Below are 18,573 nucleotides of genomic sequence, written 5' to 3' on the forward strand. Positions count from 1 at the left end.
TTGGTTTAATTCTTTGTCGAAGATGGAGGCAGATTGTGTGTATATTCAATTTTGGAACTGAAAAATAAAAGCATTTATAATAACATATTTATTGTTGTTGCACGATTTAATAATATTGTTACGTGAAGGTTAGATCATTAGTAACCAGAAAATGTTAATTATAATAATAATAAATTGAATAACTATTTATAATGTACAATTGTTGTGACTAAATGTATGTGTAATATTAAAAAATAGGACTTACGTTGATTAAATGGAACGCCGAGATGTTTCCTCCACTTCAATGCTGTAAAGACTAACTCGTCGGTCTGATAGCATGTCTTAAACTACTTTTAAGTAGCGCGCCGATCAGTGTTTGGCAGTCCCAGCGCATGCGCAGTAAGCTATCCGTAGAAGTCCTCAGTAGCGTATACACTTTGATGAAATATAAGGTATCATTAGGCCCTAGCGAGGAAAAAAAAAATCTGAAGAAAATTGCAGGAAAGAGAATAAAAGGGTTAAATAAGACAACAGATTATATATAATAAAAGTAATTTTAAATTTATTTATGATTATTATTATTTTTTACGTTTGCAGCCGATTTGTTATATGAATACCAATATTTGTTGCAAGAGCAAAGGGAAAAGATACCGCTCGATTTTTATCGGATCTATACATATAATAAATAGTGTTATTTTAAATATAATAATCTCCCATATTCCATCATATTATTCCCATTATATTATATTATATAATTCACGATATATATATATATATATAGTTGAATAGTTTTATACAGTCATATATATAACTAACCTAACCCAGCCTAATGTAATCTAACACAACCTATACATTCATAGTTTACAGTGCAATTATAAGAATTTTTGAAAAGTTATGTAGGTTCATAAAGGTGCCCTCATCAGTTACCATTGCGTATACCGGCTAGGTACGGCATTGGCAGCAAGCTGTGACGTCAGCTGACGCATGCGCATAAAGCTCTCGCCTGAGATAAAATCTCATGACTGCCCAACACTGCTTCTGAAATCAGCTGAGATTCGCAAAAATTCTGTGGGATTTTTGCATACTTCTGTGGAATATTTATGCGATAACTTATTTGTATAAGATATTCGCAGGGTAACTTATTCCTTGGGATGAGTTGTCTACTTGAATTAAATTTTATTAAATTGAATGAAGATGATAAATACCATAGAAGTCGAACACAAGTAATTTGGAAGAATAATTAATTATATAAAAAATATTAAATATTAAAATTAAAAACAAGGTTATCAATAATCAAGTTAATTAGAGAGTTTACTAAGAGAAGTAAAATGGAAGAATTATCCAAGAAGTAAAGATAACAAACACAATAATGGCAGTAAAATTAACGGACTGGAAAACTAAATAAAAAATTGCTGACAGAAAAGATAATGATATTCGCCAGAGATAAATACGGAGAAAAATAAATATAGACCAGAAATATTATATGATAATATAATTTGATAAATTAATATGGGACATGCTAGAAATTAATTAACTGGTTAGTATTAAATTTACAATAACTAATTAATTGAATTTACAACTTTTGTAGTACAAATATTTTTTACAATTCGTCTTTCGAAATATTAATATTTCATGAAGAATTAGTAAACAATTTAGATTTTAGATGCTGGAAATGTTCGAATGAATGCAATGTCTGATACATCAGGGGCTATACTACTTTCGTCTCTATCTTTCAAGTGGAAGAAGAAGATAGAAAGTACAACATTACTTGTGAACTCAATTTCTCTGCAACAAGTGTTCCTAATCGATACTTCGATGAAATTATGTGAATCCGCTCAAGTAACAGCTGACAAAGTTTCCTATTAATTTCCAGGGTAAAATCATAGTATTTTCCGAATATCTGCTCGTTCGGTGTTGCGACTTTCGGTAACCGAATTTTCATTTTCGTTAACTGATGCATTAAGGCAAAGAATCCATCATAAAAGTACTTATCCTCGGCAATATAACGAACAATTTTAACCTAACTTTTTTAAATATATTTTATATACACGGTACAATGTAGTAATTACAGATTAAATAATATGTTTCATTTTTATTCTAGCCTGGGGTCACGCTATGCAAGAGATACACAATGCCTGGCTACTTTAAGAGGAAAATGTAATTTGTGAACAACAGGTGCTTCGCGTAGAGGGAGGAGAACCCAAGAGGGATGAGGTTGAAAATGCGCAGGCGTTTGTTGGTACACGAATATACTCCACGTAAACCGACATTATCGCGATAAAAACCTTTCTCAATCGAAATCTTGCTAAAAGTTTCTGTACTGCTCGAGATAGCGCATGCAATAATATCGGCATGTTGATAGCGGGGCGCACGAAAGAGCCTGGTTTCTCTATTATCGTAGGTGGTATTATTTCTTCCCTCCCCGTTATTTCTTTTTTCTCGTTCTCTCGTAGTGATGGGATTGATCCCGGATCCACACAGATTTACGACGTGGATTTGTTGTTCTCACATGAACTTTTTAGTTTAAAAAAAATATACGCACATATGCAATATGTAACCAGTTTTATTCTGTACTTGTACATACTTATTGCACATTATTATACTTACCATGAAATTAGTATTTTATTAATAATAAGTATAAATAAGCAGTTCAAGATAATAAAATGATCTACATTTATATCAATTATTTCAGAAAGGATTTGAACCCAGGAAAAGGTTCTGAGTCTCATAAACCTCCCGCTGTGTTACGGCCTCTACCCAATAAACTTTTTCATTACCTGAACATATTGAGGTATACAATTTCCTAAACTTTGTATGCTTATTCCTGGCCACGTATTTATTATAATTTTAATTAAGCTGAGTGTATAAACCCTTCATTCAAGTTTCATTGAAATCGGCGAAGACCACATCCGGGTTACCTTATTGATGAAGTCTCTGAAGAAAACAATACATTGACGTAGTACTCAAGCACAGATGCTAGGGAAGCTGCTTTCATATCTTTCTATTGTTGTCCTACATCCATTTGAAATTTCAATCGATTCAAAACATGCGGCACGTAATAATTTTGGACTCGCATTTCAGACTAGTTGCTGGCAAAGTGTTTTCAAGGTCCAGGTGTATCACGAGGGTATTGGTCCCATCGCTATTCGCATCCTTCGTCGCCTGGCAGCCGGCATGTGCGCGTTGCAATCGATTCCAGAATCAACGCATGCCCTCCTCTCTTTCACCGTTCTTCGTGGAAGAATACTCCAGTCAGTGGCACCGTTGCGGCACAACTGGACGTGCACAGTAGGGAAATGATCTAACGGGCGCTGTTCCATGTTGAACAATCGTAGTTTCGAAAGATCGATCGAGTCGAACCGCGCGTCGAATCGTAGAGTCGGTTCAGTCAGGATGTATTAGAGTCGTAGAGAGGGCAAGGGGACCACGAGGAAAAGGTGTCACGCCCAGGTAAGCCGAACAAGACACGCGTTTCTTGTCGTCCTCGAAGCGTCGCTATGAGGCACCACGCAGGTTTGAAAGAGCGGGGGAGGGGGTGAGGGAGAGAACGTGACTACAACCTGATGCTTCGAACCCGGACTATAAAGTTAGACGTCGTCGGTGCTTCGAGAAGTGCTGTAATATACATACGTGGACAATTGAAAGGTGTACATGTATAATTAGGTACTCGTTTCGATTTTATCGCACAACCTTGAAGCTCGAACAAGCGGTTTAAAGGAGCGCTTTGTTTTCAACCCTCTGATGGTGTATCTTTACCGATTCATGTCATCCGGGGTTTCACATCTTACATTCGTTTTCTTACCCTTTATTCAAATTTTATATTTATTATGTTTTGAAGTATTCAAATTCTACTGTAAAGAAATTACAAATGTGATAAAGAATTATTAATTTGTATAGAAAATTCGGCCGCATTGAAAATCACCTGTTGTAAACGATTTTGCATTATTCGTGAATTTAGTTGCGAAAGTACAAAGGTTTTTGTTTAGAAATTTGAGTGTCTAATTTTAGTCAATCGTTTTGTTCATCGTGTTTCTTAGATCGTTGCCGGCCTATCGAGAGATAATGGTTATAATAATTACTGAGTGATACAAACGTATTGCGAACTATTATAATACAAGCTTCCAGGTTGCTGCGTTTAATGTCCGATAAGCTTATTTGCCTTACAACGCAGTAATTTGCTTCGTTTTGTACGTGCAGCGAGTGATTGCGTAAATCTAGATGCTTATGTCATTACGCAAAAGGGGTGCTGTACCGCACCCTTTATAGCAATACCTGTCGCGTTAATCGTGAAATTGATTAAATTGATGTACCGCCGATGATCTTACGAATGTTTATTCTTATACTTTCATGTACGTTTTAAACATCTGAAAGATGTTCGCCGTGCGGCTGGGAGAATTGCGAGATACAAGGAAACGCGTTGCAAACAGCTTGTACGCTTTAAAGCGGTTTAAAGTTCGTTACAGATGTTTTTAATTCGATCAACTTTGCTCTCAAAAATGAACGCTGCGATAAGACATTATTAATAATTTGGTAACTATAAATTTTGCTTGAGAGCTTTAAATTACTACAAATAGACAAACAAATAAATTTTTGTTACATTTAGAGTATTTGTAAAATATTAATTAAGATTAATTTGCGAAGTGCTAACTAAATTTAGTATAAACAAAGATTTAAGTAAATAATTTTCAAGTAACAAAAAATTGAAATCCAGAAATGAAAGATGCTGGCAAAGTTCCAATGTAATCTTTCCTCTCTCACTCTTCCGCTGATGATAATATCTCTCTAATCGAGAAAAGCATCAACAGAGCATTCTTCCTAATGGAAATAGCTCCGACCTGCAGACTTCAAAGAAATAATCCTTCACCCACTTACTCTACCTTATTATTCCAGTTTACTCTTCATTTCCCGCTAGAAGATGCCCGGGCGCAGATTAAAAAACGAATTATAGATTTATCCTGTTCGTGTCATTTCACTGTTGAAACTAACTTAGACGTGCAATTATAGGAACATCTATGGGCCGTACACGGTGGTGGAGAGGAGGTTTGGAGCTGTTGATGCTCTTCATCCTCCATCACGTAATTCTGGGTGATGGCGACGTCGGTGAGTACAATTCATGATCGTTTCTCCGAAAGGAACAATGAAAGCTTTTCTTACGTTCGCAACGAGCATTTCAAGAACATCTTTGAAATCAGAAACGAGATTGTCCTTCAATGATGAATTAATGGCATTCCAGACAAAGACCTACCTTGAACAAAAAATGTAGGAATAACCTTGGATGCTTTTATCATGAAAGCCCTATTCATACTACAGAAGAAAAACATGTGTAGAGTGAGACGTATACAAAATTTCTTGATTCGGATGTTTCCTTACTGATTTTTCTTAGATTTATGTATCTTTGGGTCTGATAGCTTAGGTTTGCTAGAGTTTAGATTTCTATGTATTTAGGTTCTTGTATCTCCAAATTTCTGAATTAGTAGTTCGCTGTATTTGTGAATTTCTATATTTCTATATCAGCAAATTTTTATATTCCCAAATCCCCAAATCCCACATTCCCCAATTCCCACATTCCCCAATACCCACATTCCCCAATTCCCACATTTCCAAATTCCCACATTCCCCAATTCCCACATTCCCCAATTCCCACATCCCCAAATTCCTACATTCCCCAATTCCCACATCCCCAAATTCCCACATTCCCCAATTCCCACATTCCCCAAATCCCCACATCTCCAATTCCCACATTCCCCAAATTCCCACATCCCCAAATTCCCATACCCCCAAATCCCCACACACCAAATCCCCACACCTCCAAATCCCTACATCCCCAAATCCCCACATCCCCAAATCCCCACATCCCCAAATCCCCACATCCCCAAATCCCCACATCCCCAAATCCCTACATCCCCAAATCCCCAAATCCCCAAATCCCCACATCCCCAAATCCCACATTCCCCAATTCCCACATTCCCCAAATCCCCACATTCCCAAATCCTCAAATCCCCAAATCCCTACATCCCTAAATTCCCATGTCTCCAAATCCCTATATCCCCAAATCCCTAAACCCCCAACTCCCTACATTCCCAAATCCCTAAACCCCCACATCTCCAAAATCCAAAAACAATTCAACAGAATTGCACTTCTATCTAAAACCTCAATAAAAAATAAATGTAAAACTAAAAAAGAAACATCATACCAAGGTTTAACAATTTTATTCGAATTCAATACTGAAATACTGATAATTCATAATGCAGTACCAATTCCGTTTCATGCATGAATGAAAAGTAAATATAAAAGCAGAAAAGAAAGATCACAGTTACGTGATCTTAAATAATATCAGGTATTCAGTTCACTCTTTTTATCGTCCATAAAAAGAAACGATTAAAACTGGAAAAAAGAAAGCTCTTGAAAGTTTGCATCCTCTCACGTTGGAACTAAAATTGGATTTATCACTGAAGCTTGTTTATGCATCTCAATATACTCGCAGTTTCTATTTTTTTTTTGAACTATTTCTTTGAAATACGACTTATATGACTTGTTTAAAAAAGTAGAGAAATAACTTCACAGTTTAACCCGTCATTCCTTTTTTAAACAGCGGCGATTTATTTTTATCGCTTGATTGTGTCGGCGATAAAACGCCAGTTTAAAAGAAAAGTTATTGTAACAATTAAAAGTGACACGTTATTTCGACGTCTACGATATATATTTGTGCCCCGGGAAACGTAATTGGACTGCAAAGAATTGAAATGGAAGAAAAAGAATGTATACTTGGTTTTAATTAAATGTGAAACAAAAAGAAAAATACGTAATTGCACTTTGGAGTTTCTTCCATAGAGAACGTAGTCCGCAAAAAGGTCATATTATGACTTTCTTCGTCATTAAAAAAGAGAACCATTCAACTTTTACAGTCAGCATATTGAATGAAGAGTGTTCAATTTTCTTTCACTCGAAATAGTTCAAACAATATGGTACATATTGATCGAAACGTGAATAAACTCGCTAAACCATTATCTTTTCAGAAGTTGTAACAGTGAAAGAAAATACTTTGCGAGTGTTACTAAAGGTCCATCATACTTCTATCCGCTCATGTCGAGTATAAACATTTTGTGCATGCAATCCATTTCCTTTGGTAGCAAAAACAAGTTCCCGTTGATCGAGAGAGAAAAAAGAAATGAAAAATCGTCGGTACAATTTCTCTCGAAACGGCAATCGCTTCTTCGATATCCCTTTTCCCGTCGAGCGGCTTTCAATGAAAATTCAAAGTTGCCATCGATTTCCTTGCTTCCTGCGCTTTCCCGTTGCAAACGGCAGATTTCATCCTTTGATAGCACGCTAATCTCTAGAACCCGATGAATTATATATTTATTATTTATTTTCAAGATCTGAACAAATCCATCTTCATTATAACTTTTCAAACTTTCAAGCGGTGTGTTATTTTATTGCTACTTATTCATATTAACTAATTATAGTTCAAAGATAAATCATTTTGTATTGTATGTAACTCTTCCTTGTCACGCACATGACGTAAGCATAAAATGCGTGGTAAGTTGAACTTACACATTCGAATATAACTTCAGAAAATAAATATAATCAACGGTGAATTCAGGAACCACTAGGATTTTCCCTCGACAGAAATAAGAAAAGCCATAAAACTGCAAGAGCTGTAGAGTCCACAAAATGACGTCCATTAAAATGTTAAGCACATCGTCGAAAAGCGTAATCGTCTCGTTCTTTCATTCAGATCAAAGGTCTTTATCGTAGCGACCTTGAAAATTTGATGTTTCTTCGTGGATGGGATTAAACGATGAAAAAAGTGGTGGGAGAAGTGTGTTCGATTTTCGCCCACGACCTTTCGACGACTATCGAACCGTGCATCCCACGCGACCGCCGCCTTTGCAAATGCTTCCTCCCTTTGGATCTGCTTCCATCTACATTCCAACCACTACAAGTATATCTCTTCAACTGCCCTCTTCCGTTTCCTTATCAATTAACATTATAGATTTTTACTGATCGACCTTAGATCTTATTGCTCGTAGATCAGTTTACTTGCTGTTTGATAAAATTCGAGCAGACGTTTAAAAATATGAAAGCGACTTCTGTGCTTGTGTGGTATACATAATATTCTATAATTATAATACTATTCGATATTTTTATAAATGTTTTAAATAATCCGCCAAGTTTTGTCCGACGTCATTTTTGTAAAAGTTTCATCGGCGTCACCTATCAGTGACGTGTTGAACTATTTATGTATAATTGAATTTAATCCGCTGATATGTTATCTGCTCCTTTATTTGTTGATCACAATCCGTGATGTCTATGGCGGTCTTTTTAAGTGAGCTTTTTATCTTCAGATGTCATGCGTTTTCCAAAAAAATTCTAATTCTTTTGGTGTATGTTTCAGGATGTCTGTTCAGCAAGAACCTCTGCGATCCTCGAACGGAAACATGCTACAATGGTAATGAATGATTATGTATAATTTTTATAATCAATATAAATAAAATTTTAATTCAACGTTTTAGACTTGGCATTCGGTAGATGTTTACCTGTGTATACCGATTTAACCGAGGATGACTATTATCAGTAAGTATCGGTGGATACAAATAAACTCTTTGAATAAAAGATACCATGCATGCTCAAGTTTAGTAGTACAGAGTAATAATTAATGACATCCAGTACAAACACTCTTCTCTTTTACTGTCTGATCATAAAATGACTATACTACTTAGAGTTGTTTTATGAGAACCGTGCATTTCCACTTCGTGAAAGAAAGCTATCCAAATAAAATAAAAATTTATAGCCGAGTTCTTAGTGTGTAGAATTTATATACAAATAAACGTATTACCTCCTCACTATTTTGTTACTGACATTTCTCTGTTTACAGATATAACTTTGACATCAACGAACTGGAACAATTGAGACTGCAACTAGAGAGGCTGCAAGCAGATGGCTATAAATGGTCACATCCTTACACGCAATGTATTATGCAAACGTCGTTGTATAATTTACATCATGGGTATGATCACTGCTTGATGTGGCAATCTGAAATTTATAGTATATTAAGTAACTACCAAGGTGAATAAGCAAGTTCAATTAACCCTTTGCACTCAAAGGTAATTTGACTGTTTGCAAACAGCAACTTTAAAACTTAGTTAAAAAGTTAAATGAATTCTTTTGATGTTATTATTTCTCTACTAATAATTTGTTCGTTTCACTGTGTTTATACATCACACGTGTCATATTAAAGAATCAGTTAAAAAATAGTTACTTCAAATTGTTGTATTAAATAAAATGGTGACTGAGAGTCACCTCTCGAGCGCAAAGGGTTAACAGATTGAATACTACATAAATTATGTTTAACTTACCTTGTGTTTAGAATGTATTAACCATTAGGATATCTATACAGTTTGGAATACATTTGGAATCTTGTTCAAGACATACTTTTATTTCAGGGAGAGCTATGATCTTCGACTCTGTCAGCACTTGAAAACACGTACACGTTTTGAAAGTAAAAATAACATTGAACAGGTCAGTTATATCCTCATTCCTTTCCTTCTCTGAATTTGATACTGATTGAATCTTCTTCTTCAAGGTACCTGCAATAGCTATAGTAAAATTCACACCCAATCATGGCGGATCCAACAGCCAGTTTGCCAATGAGTTGTATTACCCCCCTGGAACACAAATGCAATACGTTCCTGATTCTTTATACACTGATCAGCTCTCTGAACAATCATACAGGGAACAACCTAGAGAGCCAGCTTCTCAGTTCTACAAACCAGAATACGATCCCAATTCCTACAATGAATATCAGACTCTGACCAGAGAAAATTACGAAGATCAGGAAAGTAATTCGCTTAATAAACCCTTGACCTTTGACGGAATTAACGAGAGGCTCTACAGGACCAGACGACAACCGTACAATCTACGGGATTACAGTAACATGGAGTCTATCAAAAGTGTTTTGGAGAATGATAATGAACCACTGAAAGAATTTACTAAGAGCCCAAATCCGAACACGGTCGACGATCTAACATCTGACGAGTTAGAGTTCTTGATAAATGAAAAGTCCTCTGATGATTATCCTACAGTTCTAAAGAGCACAAACGAGTACGAGAAAACGTTTTCAAGAAAGTACAAACCGAGAAAGTTTGTTGAGCTTCCAGACGATAGTGAACTTATGTTTGATAATGTAAAACGTAATTCAAAGAATGATGACTATGTGAACGATGATTATGACGATATTAACGTTGACAGTGAGTCGAGTCATGGGGATGCTTCCTCAAGGGAAAATGTGATGTATACTGAAGGAGGTCTTATGCAAGCTAAGGATAAATCCAACGATGATTCAGATGGTAAATTTGTAATTAGGGTAATACAGATATATCCATATGTATTGGATATCTTCTAGATTCTTGCTAGCTCTGTCTTCAAACTTCAACATTTTTTTATTTTATTAATTCTTTAATGAATACTTGATTTGCTCAGCATTAGAATCCTAGAATCACTAGAATTATGAATAGAATTTCACGAATGAATTTAACATTCGCAGAGAACGGTTACGACAACTTATTCGACGATGACGACTTGAACGAACTCTGGAGACGTGAACTGGCTGGTTTCAAACGCCGAGAACGGCTGGATGTTAAGAAACCAGGACCTCCATTCTCGACGAATAACTACGCATTTAAAATACCATCCACATCTGGTAATTATACTCATCCTAATTAAAATTAGTACATTCGCAAGCAACTGTAAGTCAATAATGTCTGCGCAGGTTTGGAGAACGAAAACCGGTCCGACTCGTCCGAAACCGAGCTAGACGTAAGTGGCAATCAAATGAAGTTAGATCCTTGACCCTCATGCGGATCCATCCATTTTCATCATATAAAAATATTTTCCAGAATGAAGTAATATTCTCTCCGTTTGTAAAAAAAGAAGTTGGAGCTGGACATCAGTCAGAGAGTTTAAAATCATACAACAATGTTGATTTAGATCACGTTTACATGGTGTTTCAGCAACCGATTCATACGTGGTCAGAAGGAGAACACGTGGTCAAAGAGGTAAGTTTTGACATAATCCATTAAAATTTGAAAGAAACATGTGCTTTTTTTATATAGGTAGAAAAATTACTGGAGCTAAGACCCGGAGTACTGAAAGACATTCGGGTGGGTCGAGCAGAAGTAACATTTAAAGTCGCTAAAAATAATAAGAATTATAACGCTACCGATGTCCTTAATAATATCGGTACGTAATCATTGCAACGACGCACGTATAAAGTGAAATAAGTAATGGAATTGATCAACTGTATATTTTAGGTCATATACGTGGAAAATTACAAGAGACATTGGGTGTTGTGGTGATTCGTGCAGGCATAGGTGACAAGGTTCATCTGAAAACATATTTAGGATAGAATGTACGCTTGAAACAATTAGGAGATTTTGAGTGTCTTCATTCCTCAATTAAAATAGCTATTTTCAATGAATGCTGATGACACAGAAAGACTTAACAGTATTCTCTAATTGTCTCGAGCAATACATTCAAAGAATATAATAAGACTGTTTCATAGAATAACAATTAACATGAATATTTGTTTGAAGACAAAGCTACCTGCCACCCTAGAAGTTGCCAGAGAATCTCAGATGTCGTCAGGCGCGCTCGGAGCGATAGTAGTTGCAGGAGTTGCGTTTGCTGCAGTGGCTGCAGCAGTAACTTTGGTATTCGCTCGTCGTCACGCTAAATTCCGGGCTAAACTGACAGGATTGGCTACACTTGATCCAGAAGCTTCAAAGGATTATCAGGATCTATGTAGAGCCAGAATGCAAGCGAAACAGCCAACAGACAAACCGGAATCTCCGCGTATCACCAGCTTGAGTCGTGAAAGTGAATCTAATAATTTGCCTTCGAATCGTTCAAGCACCTCATCTTGGGGAGACGAACCTGCTCTCTCGAATATGGACATATCAACAGGACAGATGGTCTTAGTAAGTTAACACAACTGTTTACAGAAAGAATTATGTGTCTAGTGCTCTTTTCCTTCATATTGTTTTCTACATTTCTATAGCATCTTTAATTATTAACTTGCTTTTTAGAGTTACATGGAGGATCATTTAAAAAATAAAGACCGATTAGATCAAGAATGGGCAGCGTTATGCGCGTACGAGGTAGATCCGTCATCCACAGAAATTGCAAAGAGCGAAGAGAATTTGAAATGCAATCGTCCCGGCGCGGCACTTCCTTACGATCATTCCAGGGTGATATTGAATGATTTCGCTAATGCCAATAACTCCGACTATATTAACGCCTCGACGATCGTAAGTATTATCAAGACAAATTCGTTCACGACTTCTTCGAAAGATATCAACGTACGGTGAAGTTCATGGACTAATCTGTACGTCATTTTCGTTTTAAATTCATTGAATCGGAACTGAAAATAGAAATCGGTAAGTCACACGACGAGCATGTAAAATACGCTATCATTTACATTCACAATGTTTGCGACAAGGCTTTCGCATAGATATTTTCACAGTTTTACAAAATCGAAGCATGAGTACAGGTATAATGAATATCCACCTTTTATGAGATGTTGAGATACTGAGATTTAGGACTATAGAGATCTAGCACTTTAGAAATATACGTTCCAAGTAATACATGCACATATTTTTTTTTAGTATAGATACTAAACGTGCACTACATAAAGACAACAGCTTAAATGACAAATCAGCTTCGATTTGAAACAAAGGAGAATTGCATTATGAAATACTTAGTACTCTGAAATGCAAAATTATAATAGTTTGCAAAGTTGCAAATATGTATGCTTTCCACATGTTGAAAGAAAACCGTGTGACTTGCTTTAGTAATTTACAGTCATCGTTTAAGAGAAATATAGACAAAAACAAAGTCGTATATGTTCTTGTAGACGGATCATGATCCTCGGAATCCAGCTTACATTGCTACACAAGGACCATTGCCTCACACAACGGCGGATTTCTGGCAACTCGTTTGGGAACAAGGTAGCGTTGTAATTGTAATGCTAACCAGACTCACCGAAGAGGGTATCGCTATGTGTCACCGTTACTGGCCACGAGAAGGATCAGAATTATATCACATTTACGAGGTGCACCTTGTCTCTGAACACGTCTGGTGCGACGATTACTTGGTTCGCTCCTTCTACTTGAAGAATCTTCGTACCGGTGAAACCAGGACTGTAACGCAATTCCATTTCACGTCTTGGCCTGAAAATAATGTGCCACATTCCATTAAGGCTCTTTTGGAATTCCGCAGGTAAATATTCTTTTATTTCTAATGTTGTAACTGTTTCATGATGTAAAACTTTGACTTTAATTATTTTATACAATTTCAGAAAAATCAATAAGTCGTACAAAGGCAGATCATGTCCTATAGTAGTACATTGCAGGTAAATTATTTGTACTTTGAAATAACTAGTATAATGTGTTTGAATAATTAGCTAGTTTTATTTTAGAAAGATATTTTTGTCACTCGTTATCTTTAATTTAATTTTTTCGTTTATAGCGATGGTGCTGGCCGTACCGGTACTTATTGTTTAATCGACATGGTTTTGAATCGTATGATGAAAGGAGCCAAGGAAATCGACATAGCAGCTACACTAGAACACATACGAGATCAAAGGCCTGACATGGTTGCAACTAAGCAACAATTTAAATTTGTCCTGATGGCCGTAGCAGAAGAAGTACATGCAACTCTTAAAGCTTTACCTGTACCCCCCGCGGAAAAATCTTCTCTTCTAGTAAGCACTTCTTCCACGAAAGAAGGCTAGTAAAATTTGAATCGAATTGTAAACTGCGACAAGCAAAAACGAAGTATTAATTACAGTCTATCCAAAAAATGGCCAAATATTTCTAATTCAACGTAATCATATTTATGAGTCTAGAATCTCTATCAGATCTTTTATTTTCTATATAACTTTCTTGCCTTGAAATATTTTTGAACAGATTTTAAAATCATAGGAACTGATCACGAGCTTGTAATAGACTACTTCAAATATGCTTCATTATGAAAAACCCTGAATTTCTGTATCCCTAGATTTTTAAAAGATATGCTGTTTTTGTTTATTTATCGAGTGTGATAAAAAACATGCGTACAAATTACTATTTTCTAGGGAACAATTCCTTCTGGCTAATTTGTAATATTTTTTATGATCTCTTATTTGACTACGGCCTATTTAAATAATTAGGTGCAAACATTTATATACAAAAGACTGAGCTATACAACTGTTGGAACTACCTATTGGTTCACAAGCGAGTCATTTATATTCTTGTGAAACTTTTATGTGAAGTAATCTTTTGATTATACATAATTTTAATGCTTCGAGAAAAAATGAAGGCTTATCACTGATTATGTAGCTCAGTCTTTATAGTATTTGTTTCATCCTTAATGAATTATTTGAGTCAAATTAAAGTTATATTGCCTTCTCTAATGGATGACTTAACTAACGTGCTTTACAATAGCTTTAAACAAAATATCAAAATATATTACGGTATAAAGAATATAGTTCTATCTGCTCAGTCAATTCTATCAGCTGCAAATAACTTAGTGCTCGGATTGATTAAAGCAAATATGTTCAATTATGTATATAATTAATATTTATGATAGTTTTTTTAATTAACTTTTGTTTACGTAAAAAATGCAAGAATTGAAATCACCATTTTAGAGATTGAAATCAGAATTTTTATACTATTGTTACACGTTCTAAAAAATGTGGATTTTAACGAAGGGCTAAGAATGTTATTTCCGTACAATGAAATTTTATTCGACGTTGAACGAAAAGTTTAACGTGAAAAGATCGCGGGAAGCACTATTTATCAGTCTCTTTTCTACGCATACGAAGAAAAAAAAATAATCGAACTGCACAATATTCGCATTATAATTAAATATCATAAAAAAAAATAATCGGTTTTATCAATGTGAAATATAGTGTGGCTGCATAACGTAAACTTAATGTTCTAAATATCATACGAAAGTGTATTATGTTAACAAACTTTTCCAAGTGGAATGTTTAATTATTATATCATGAAAATGATATTAGGTGGTGTATAAAAAGAAAAATTGTAAACGTACATGTTCGCACAAACTGTCGTGTCGATATGATAATTTGTAAATGGAAATGTCGTCTGTTTGTTTTGAAACTACAGCATTATTGGTCCTGTGTATCCAGTCTCCCGCAAGATGAACATATTGTATTTAAAGTTCCTTCCTTGTTCATTGTGCAGAACGATTACTGTCAATTAATGTTTTTTCCTTTACATTTACATTTCTGTATTATTATTCTTTCCTATTAAATTGTAGTTGAAGATAGAGTAATACATTTATTGAGTGCTGCAAATAATAAATTAAATTAAAAAAAATTAAAAACGGTAAACAAATAGTTAAAACCATATAAAATATACAATACCAAATAGTTTGATCCTTATTACGAGCATTTCTGAATACCAGATACTTTGCGCATCTAAGTATACGGAAATTGAAAAAGTATTATTGTAATAATTTCGATTTTGTGTTGAATACGTATAATGTACCATGAAAGTTTACTTGACCAATTAATATGTTTTCATTTCTTTTTTAGCACAGATTGATATAACAGATTCTATATTTTTATGCAAAGGGAAGAATCTATATAAGATGAAATAATATATAAATATATACTATGTTACTCAAAATGTAATACTATATGTGTTATAATATAATAAATCGCTCTATGTTCAAATCATAATGTTGCCTTGTTCTTCAAGTTTATTTTTTAAACATTATAATTTTTACATATTTACAATATATTTCAATTTAAATAAATACATTTAAGGTTCTGCAATATTAACAAATACTGCGAAACCAAAATATAAAATATTACTATATTTAAGAAAAATTATTTACGAAATATTAATATTTATATGGCAAATAAAATGCACTTCGATCTATTTTATGTTAATCATCTTGCAAAGTAGATGTATATGTACCAGAAAATAAAGGATTCCAAAATCCTGAAAAATATTAATATTTATAAACATTAATACATACTGCTCTATTCTTCTGAAACTAGAAGACAATAGTACTTAATATTACCTTCTGGTGTATCTTCTCTTTTCTTTTCATTAGTTCTATGTCGAGAACACTGATTCTGTCTTAGTTTTATTTCTTCTTCAGAAAGTCCAAGGTTAGCATAATACTAAAAATAAAAATATTTAAGTACTTCTGTGTAAAACATTATATAGATGCATAAGATATTATATAATACCCTTTGACATTCCCAACAAGAAACACCAGACATCTTTGCTCTGTCTGCTTTTTTCTTGGAAGGTTGATTGACTTCTGCATTCTTTCTCTTGCGATTTCTTTAAACCAAATTTATAAATTTGAATATCAACACATATTTAATAATTTGTCAGATTTATGTAAACAACTTACGTATCAAAACTAGTCAGAAGACTCCTTCTTACAGGGGAAGGTGTTTGTGATTTGTTATTAAATATATTTTCTTTAGTAATCTGTGATTTATCTATATTACAAACAGCAGGTGCTTCTTTCAATTTTTCCCCTAACATACAAAATGTTTCGTCATCACATGTTGAAGAATTAATGTGAACTTTTTCATCAATTGGCTGTAAATATTCTTTTTTTATCTGATTAATATTTTGTATACTTTCCAATTCTTCACTGTTTGTTATTGTAGTTGATAAATTTTCATCATTTACGAAATGCATATGTTCTAATTTATCTACCACAGATAAAGGAGATCTTATATCACACTTACTTTTAGTTTTCTCATCATTTTGAAAACTAAACGTTTTCATTTTTTTAATTGAAGGTAATTCATTTTCTTGTTTAAATGAACATGTTGATAGAAAATTCTGAGTGAGACTCAATTGATTTTTTTCTTTTAAAGGAGATTTGACATCATTACTTTTGTCAGGATTATTTCTACTAAGAATACTTGAATCTTTTGCACCTTTCTGAATAACTTTAATAGGAGTTTTTCTCTTGATTTTCAAATTTTTTATTCTTAGATTTGATTCAGTATGTTTATTAGGGCTAACTTGTATTATTTCTTCATCTACTGATTTATTTCGATTTTTTGATTCGTTCTTTTTACTTTTTTCTGGTGTCAACAATGTGTATGTTGATCTGTTGTCTGATTGTTCGCATGGAAGGAATACAAGTTTTGACTGTTTAACTTTTTTCCCACTTTTCAATAATGTAGTATCAACATTATATTGTTTACTAACTCCTAATTTTCGTGACACTTTAGCCACAGGTGTACATTGTATTTCAGTAGGTGAAAATAATGAACATTCATCTTGTTTTGGTTCCACAAATAGTTCATCCTGTTGAGAACTATTTGCTAAATCAGAAAGATCTTCTTTTATTGGAACACATTGTTGTGCTAGATTTTCGTTGGACTCATTTGAAGAAGAATGACTGAATATATTATTATTGTTTTTAGATTTACAACGTTTTTTTATAAGTATTGGACTACTCTGTAACTTGTCTTGGTTTGTTTGCCTGCTTACAGAATTGTCATCCAAGTCAGAAACAATACCAGAGCTACATGTAATAGGAACACTTGGGCATACTGATATGGGTATTTTTATACTTTCAGGCAATATCTGACTTACATCAGGTGATTCTATGGAACATCCACATTCCTCTGATAATGTATTGCTAAAATAAAATGTAACATGAACAATATCTGTTTGACAATATATAAGTGTTTCACGTAAAGTTTGTAACTTTATAAATTAAATTTTATAATTGAAAATAAAATTGGCAAAAGAAACAAAACTTACACATCTTTATTATTATAATCATCTAACTGAAATGGAATCTTTAAATTAGAATCTTCACAATACTTTCTCAGTTTTAAATATTCATTCCATAATTCTGCAAATAAATAAAATTTAAAAGCTGCAAATTAACTAACACAAACTTCACTCAAAATTGAAGTTACAGTATGAACCATTAAAACGTTTTAAATTGTTTTATTGAAACTTAAATCTTTTTATCTTATTTGTTGACGATAAAGAATATAAACAACGTACATACGATAACAAATAAAATAAAAAACAGAAGACGATAATACGAAAATATAATCAGCATAAGAAGCAAAAGAAATCAAATGCATATTTTATTAGTACAAAATATGTACTTACTTTTATATTGCTCGAATGCTTTTTCAAGCATTCCTGCAAAACTTTTCGTAGCATTTCGCGCGATTTCATTGTCTACAGAACAATCAAATTGCAGAACAGCTGACATAGCCATCAATAAAATAGACGAGGTTAGGTGTTTATTTTCTCGAGTGATTGAATATCCCTCGTCTTCTTATTTGTGTATACTGTTAAATCGTTGAGTTTTTTTTTTTATTAATACCACACGAGTATAGAATCGAACAAAATCAACAAAGCAAACAATTTATTAGTCATTCCCACAATGTTGTACTGTTGTTCACTTCGTTGAACGATCTACAGCGCGTCGGCAGTTCGTTCAAATCGGAGCACAGTTCGCCATACCGTCGTATGCAGCTTGCCGGTATAAAAGCACACATCCTAACCTCATTTTCACGATGTA

At 34.1% G+C, this 18,573-nt stretch overlaps 2 protein-coding genes and 1 long non-coding RNA gene across 8 annotated transcripts; 2 read left to right on the top strand and 1 right to left on the bottom strand.

Annotated features, from left to right (window-relative positions):
* The first annotated feature begins 1,007 nt into the window (after positions 1-1,007).
* On the top strand, positions 1,008-2,419 carry LOC143264293 (uncharacterized). The gene is made up of 3 exons (XR_013037910.1): positions 1,008-1,516; positions 1,636-1,853; positions 2,081-2,419. It is a non-coding gene; the product is annotated as an uncharacterized LOC143264293 (long non-coding RNA).
* An 870-nt stretch (positions 2,420-3,289) lies between these two features.
* Positions 3,290-15,724, top strand: IA-2 (tyrosine phosphatase IA-2). 4 transcript variants are annotated; one of them, XM_076530779.1, is made up of 17 exons: positions 3,290-3,429; positions 4,984-5,079; positions 8,378-8,431; positions 8,496-8,556; positions 8,858-8,989; positions 9,426-9,501; positions 9,566-10,328; positions 10,526-10,681; positions 10,751-10,797; positions 10,878-11,036; positions 11,094-11,220; positions 11,292-11,359; positions 11,574-11,957; positions 12,066-12,287; positions 12,893-13,257; positions 13,337-13,390; positions 13,507-15,724. In XM_076530779.1, exons 2-17 carry the CDS (start codon positions 4,992-4,994, stop codon positions 13,769-13,771), a joined length of 3,021 nt encoding a protein of 1,006 aa, XP_076386894.1. In that variant the 5' UTR covers positions 3,290-3,429; positions 4,984-4,991; the 3' UTR covers positions 13,772-15,724. The 4 variants fall into 4 exon arrangements, with proteins under 4 accessions (XP_076386894.1, XP_076386893.1, XP_076386896.1 ...); XM_076530778.1 differs by lacking the exon at positions 3,290-3,429 and adding an exon at positions 3,509-3,624; XM_076530781.1 differs by lacking the exon at positions 3,290-3,429 and adding an exon at positions 3,513-3,642.
* On the bottom strand, positions 14,408-18,290 carry LOC100876052 (uncharacterized). Of its 3 annotated transcripts, XR_001096178.2 has the most exons (7): positions 18,156-18,290; positions 17,793-17,886; positions 16,414-17,667; positions 16,244-16,340; positions 16,072-16,174; positions 15,407-15,624; positions 14,408-15,330 (listed from the first exon to the last, which is right to left on the bottom strand). XR_001096178.2 is itself a non-coding variant. In XM_076530786.1 (6 exons), exons 1-6 carry the CDS (start codon positions 18,265-18,267, stop codon positions 15,599-15,601), a joined length of 1,686 nt encoding a protein of 561 aa, XP_076386901.1. In that variant the 5' UTR covers positions 18,268-18,290; the 3' UTR covers positions 15,312-15,598. The 3 variants fall into 3 exon arrangements, 2 of the variants coding, with proteins under 2 accessions (XP_076386901.1, XP_012142191.2); XM_076530786.1 differs by having other exon boundaries at positions 15,312-15,624; XM_012286801.2 differs by lacking the exons at positions 14,408-15,330; positions 15,407-15,624 and adding an exon at positions 15,727-15,989.
* Positions 18,291-18,573: the final 283 nt, after the last annotated feature.

Source organism: Megachile rotundata, chromosome 4, assembly GCF_050947335.1.
Source record: "Megachile rotundata isolate GNS110a chromosome 4, iyMegRotu1, whole genome shotgun sequence".
NCBI classification, from domain to species: Eukaryota; Metazoa; Arthropoda; class Insecta; order Hymenoptera; family Megachilidae; genus Megachile; species Megachile rotundata.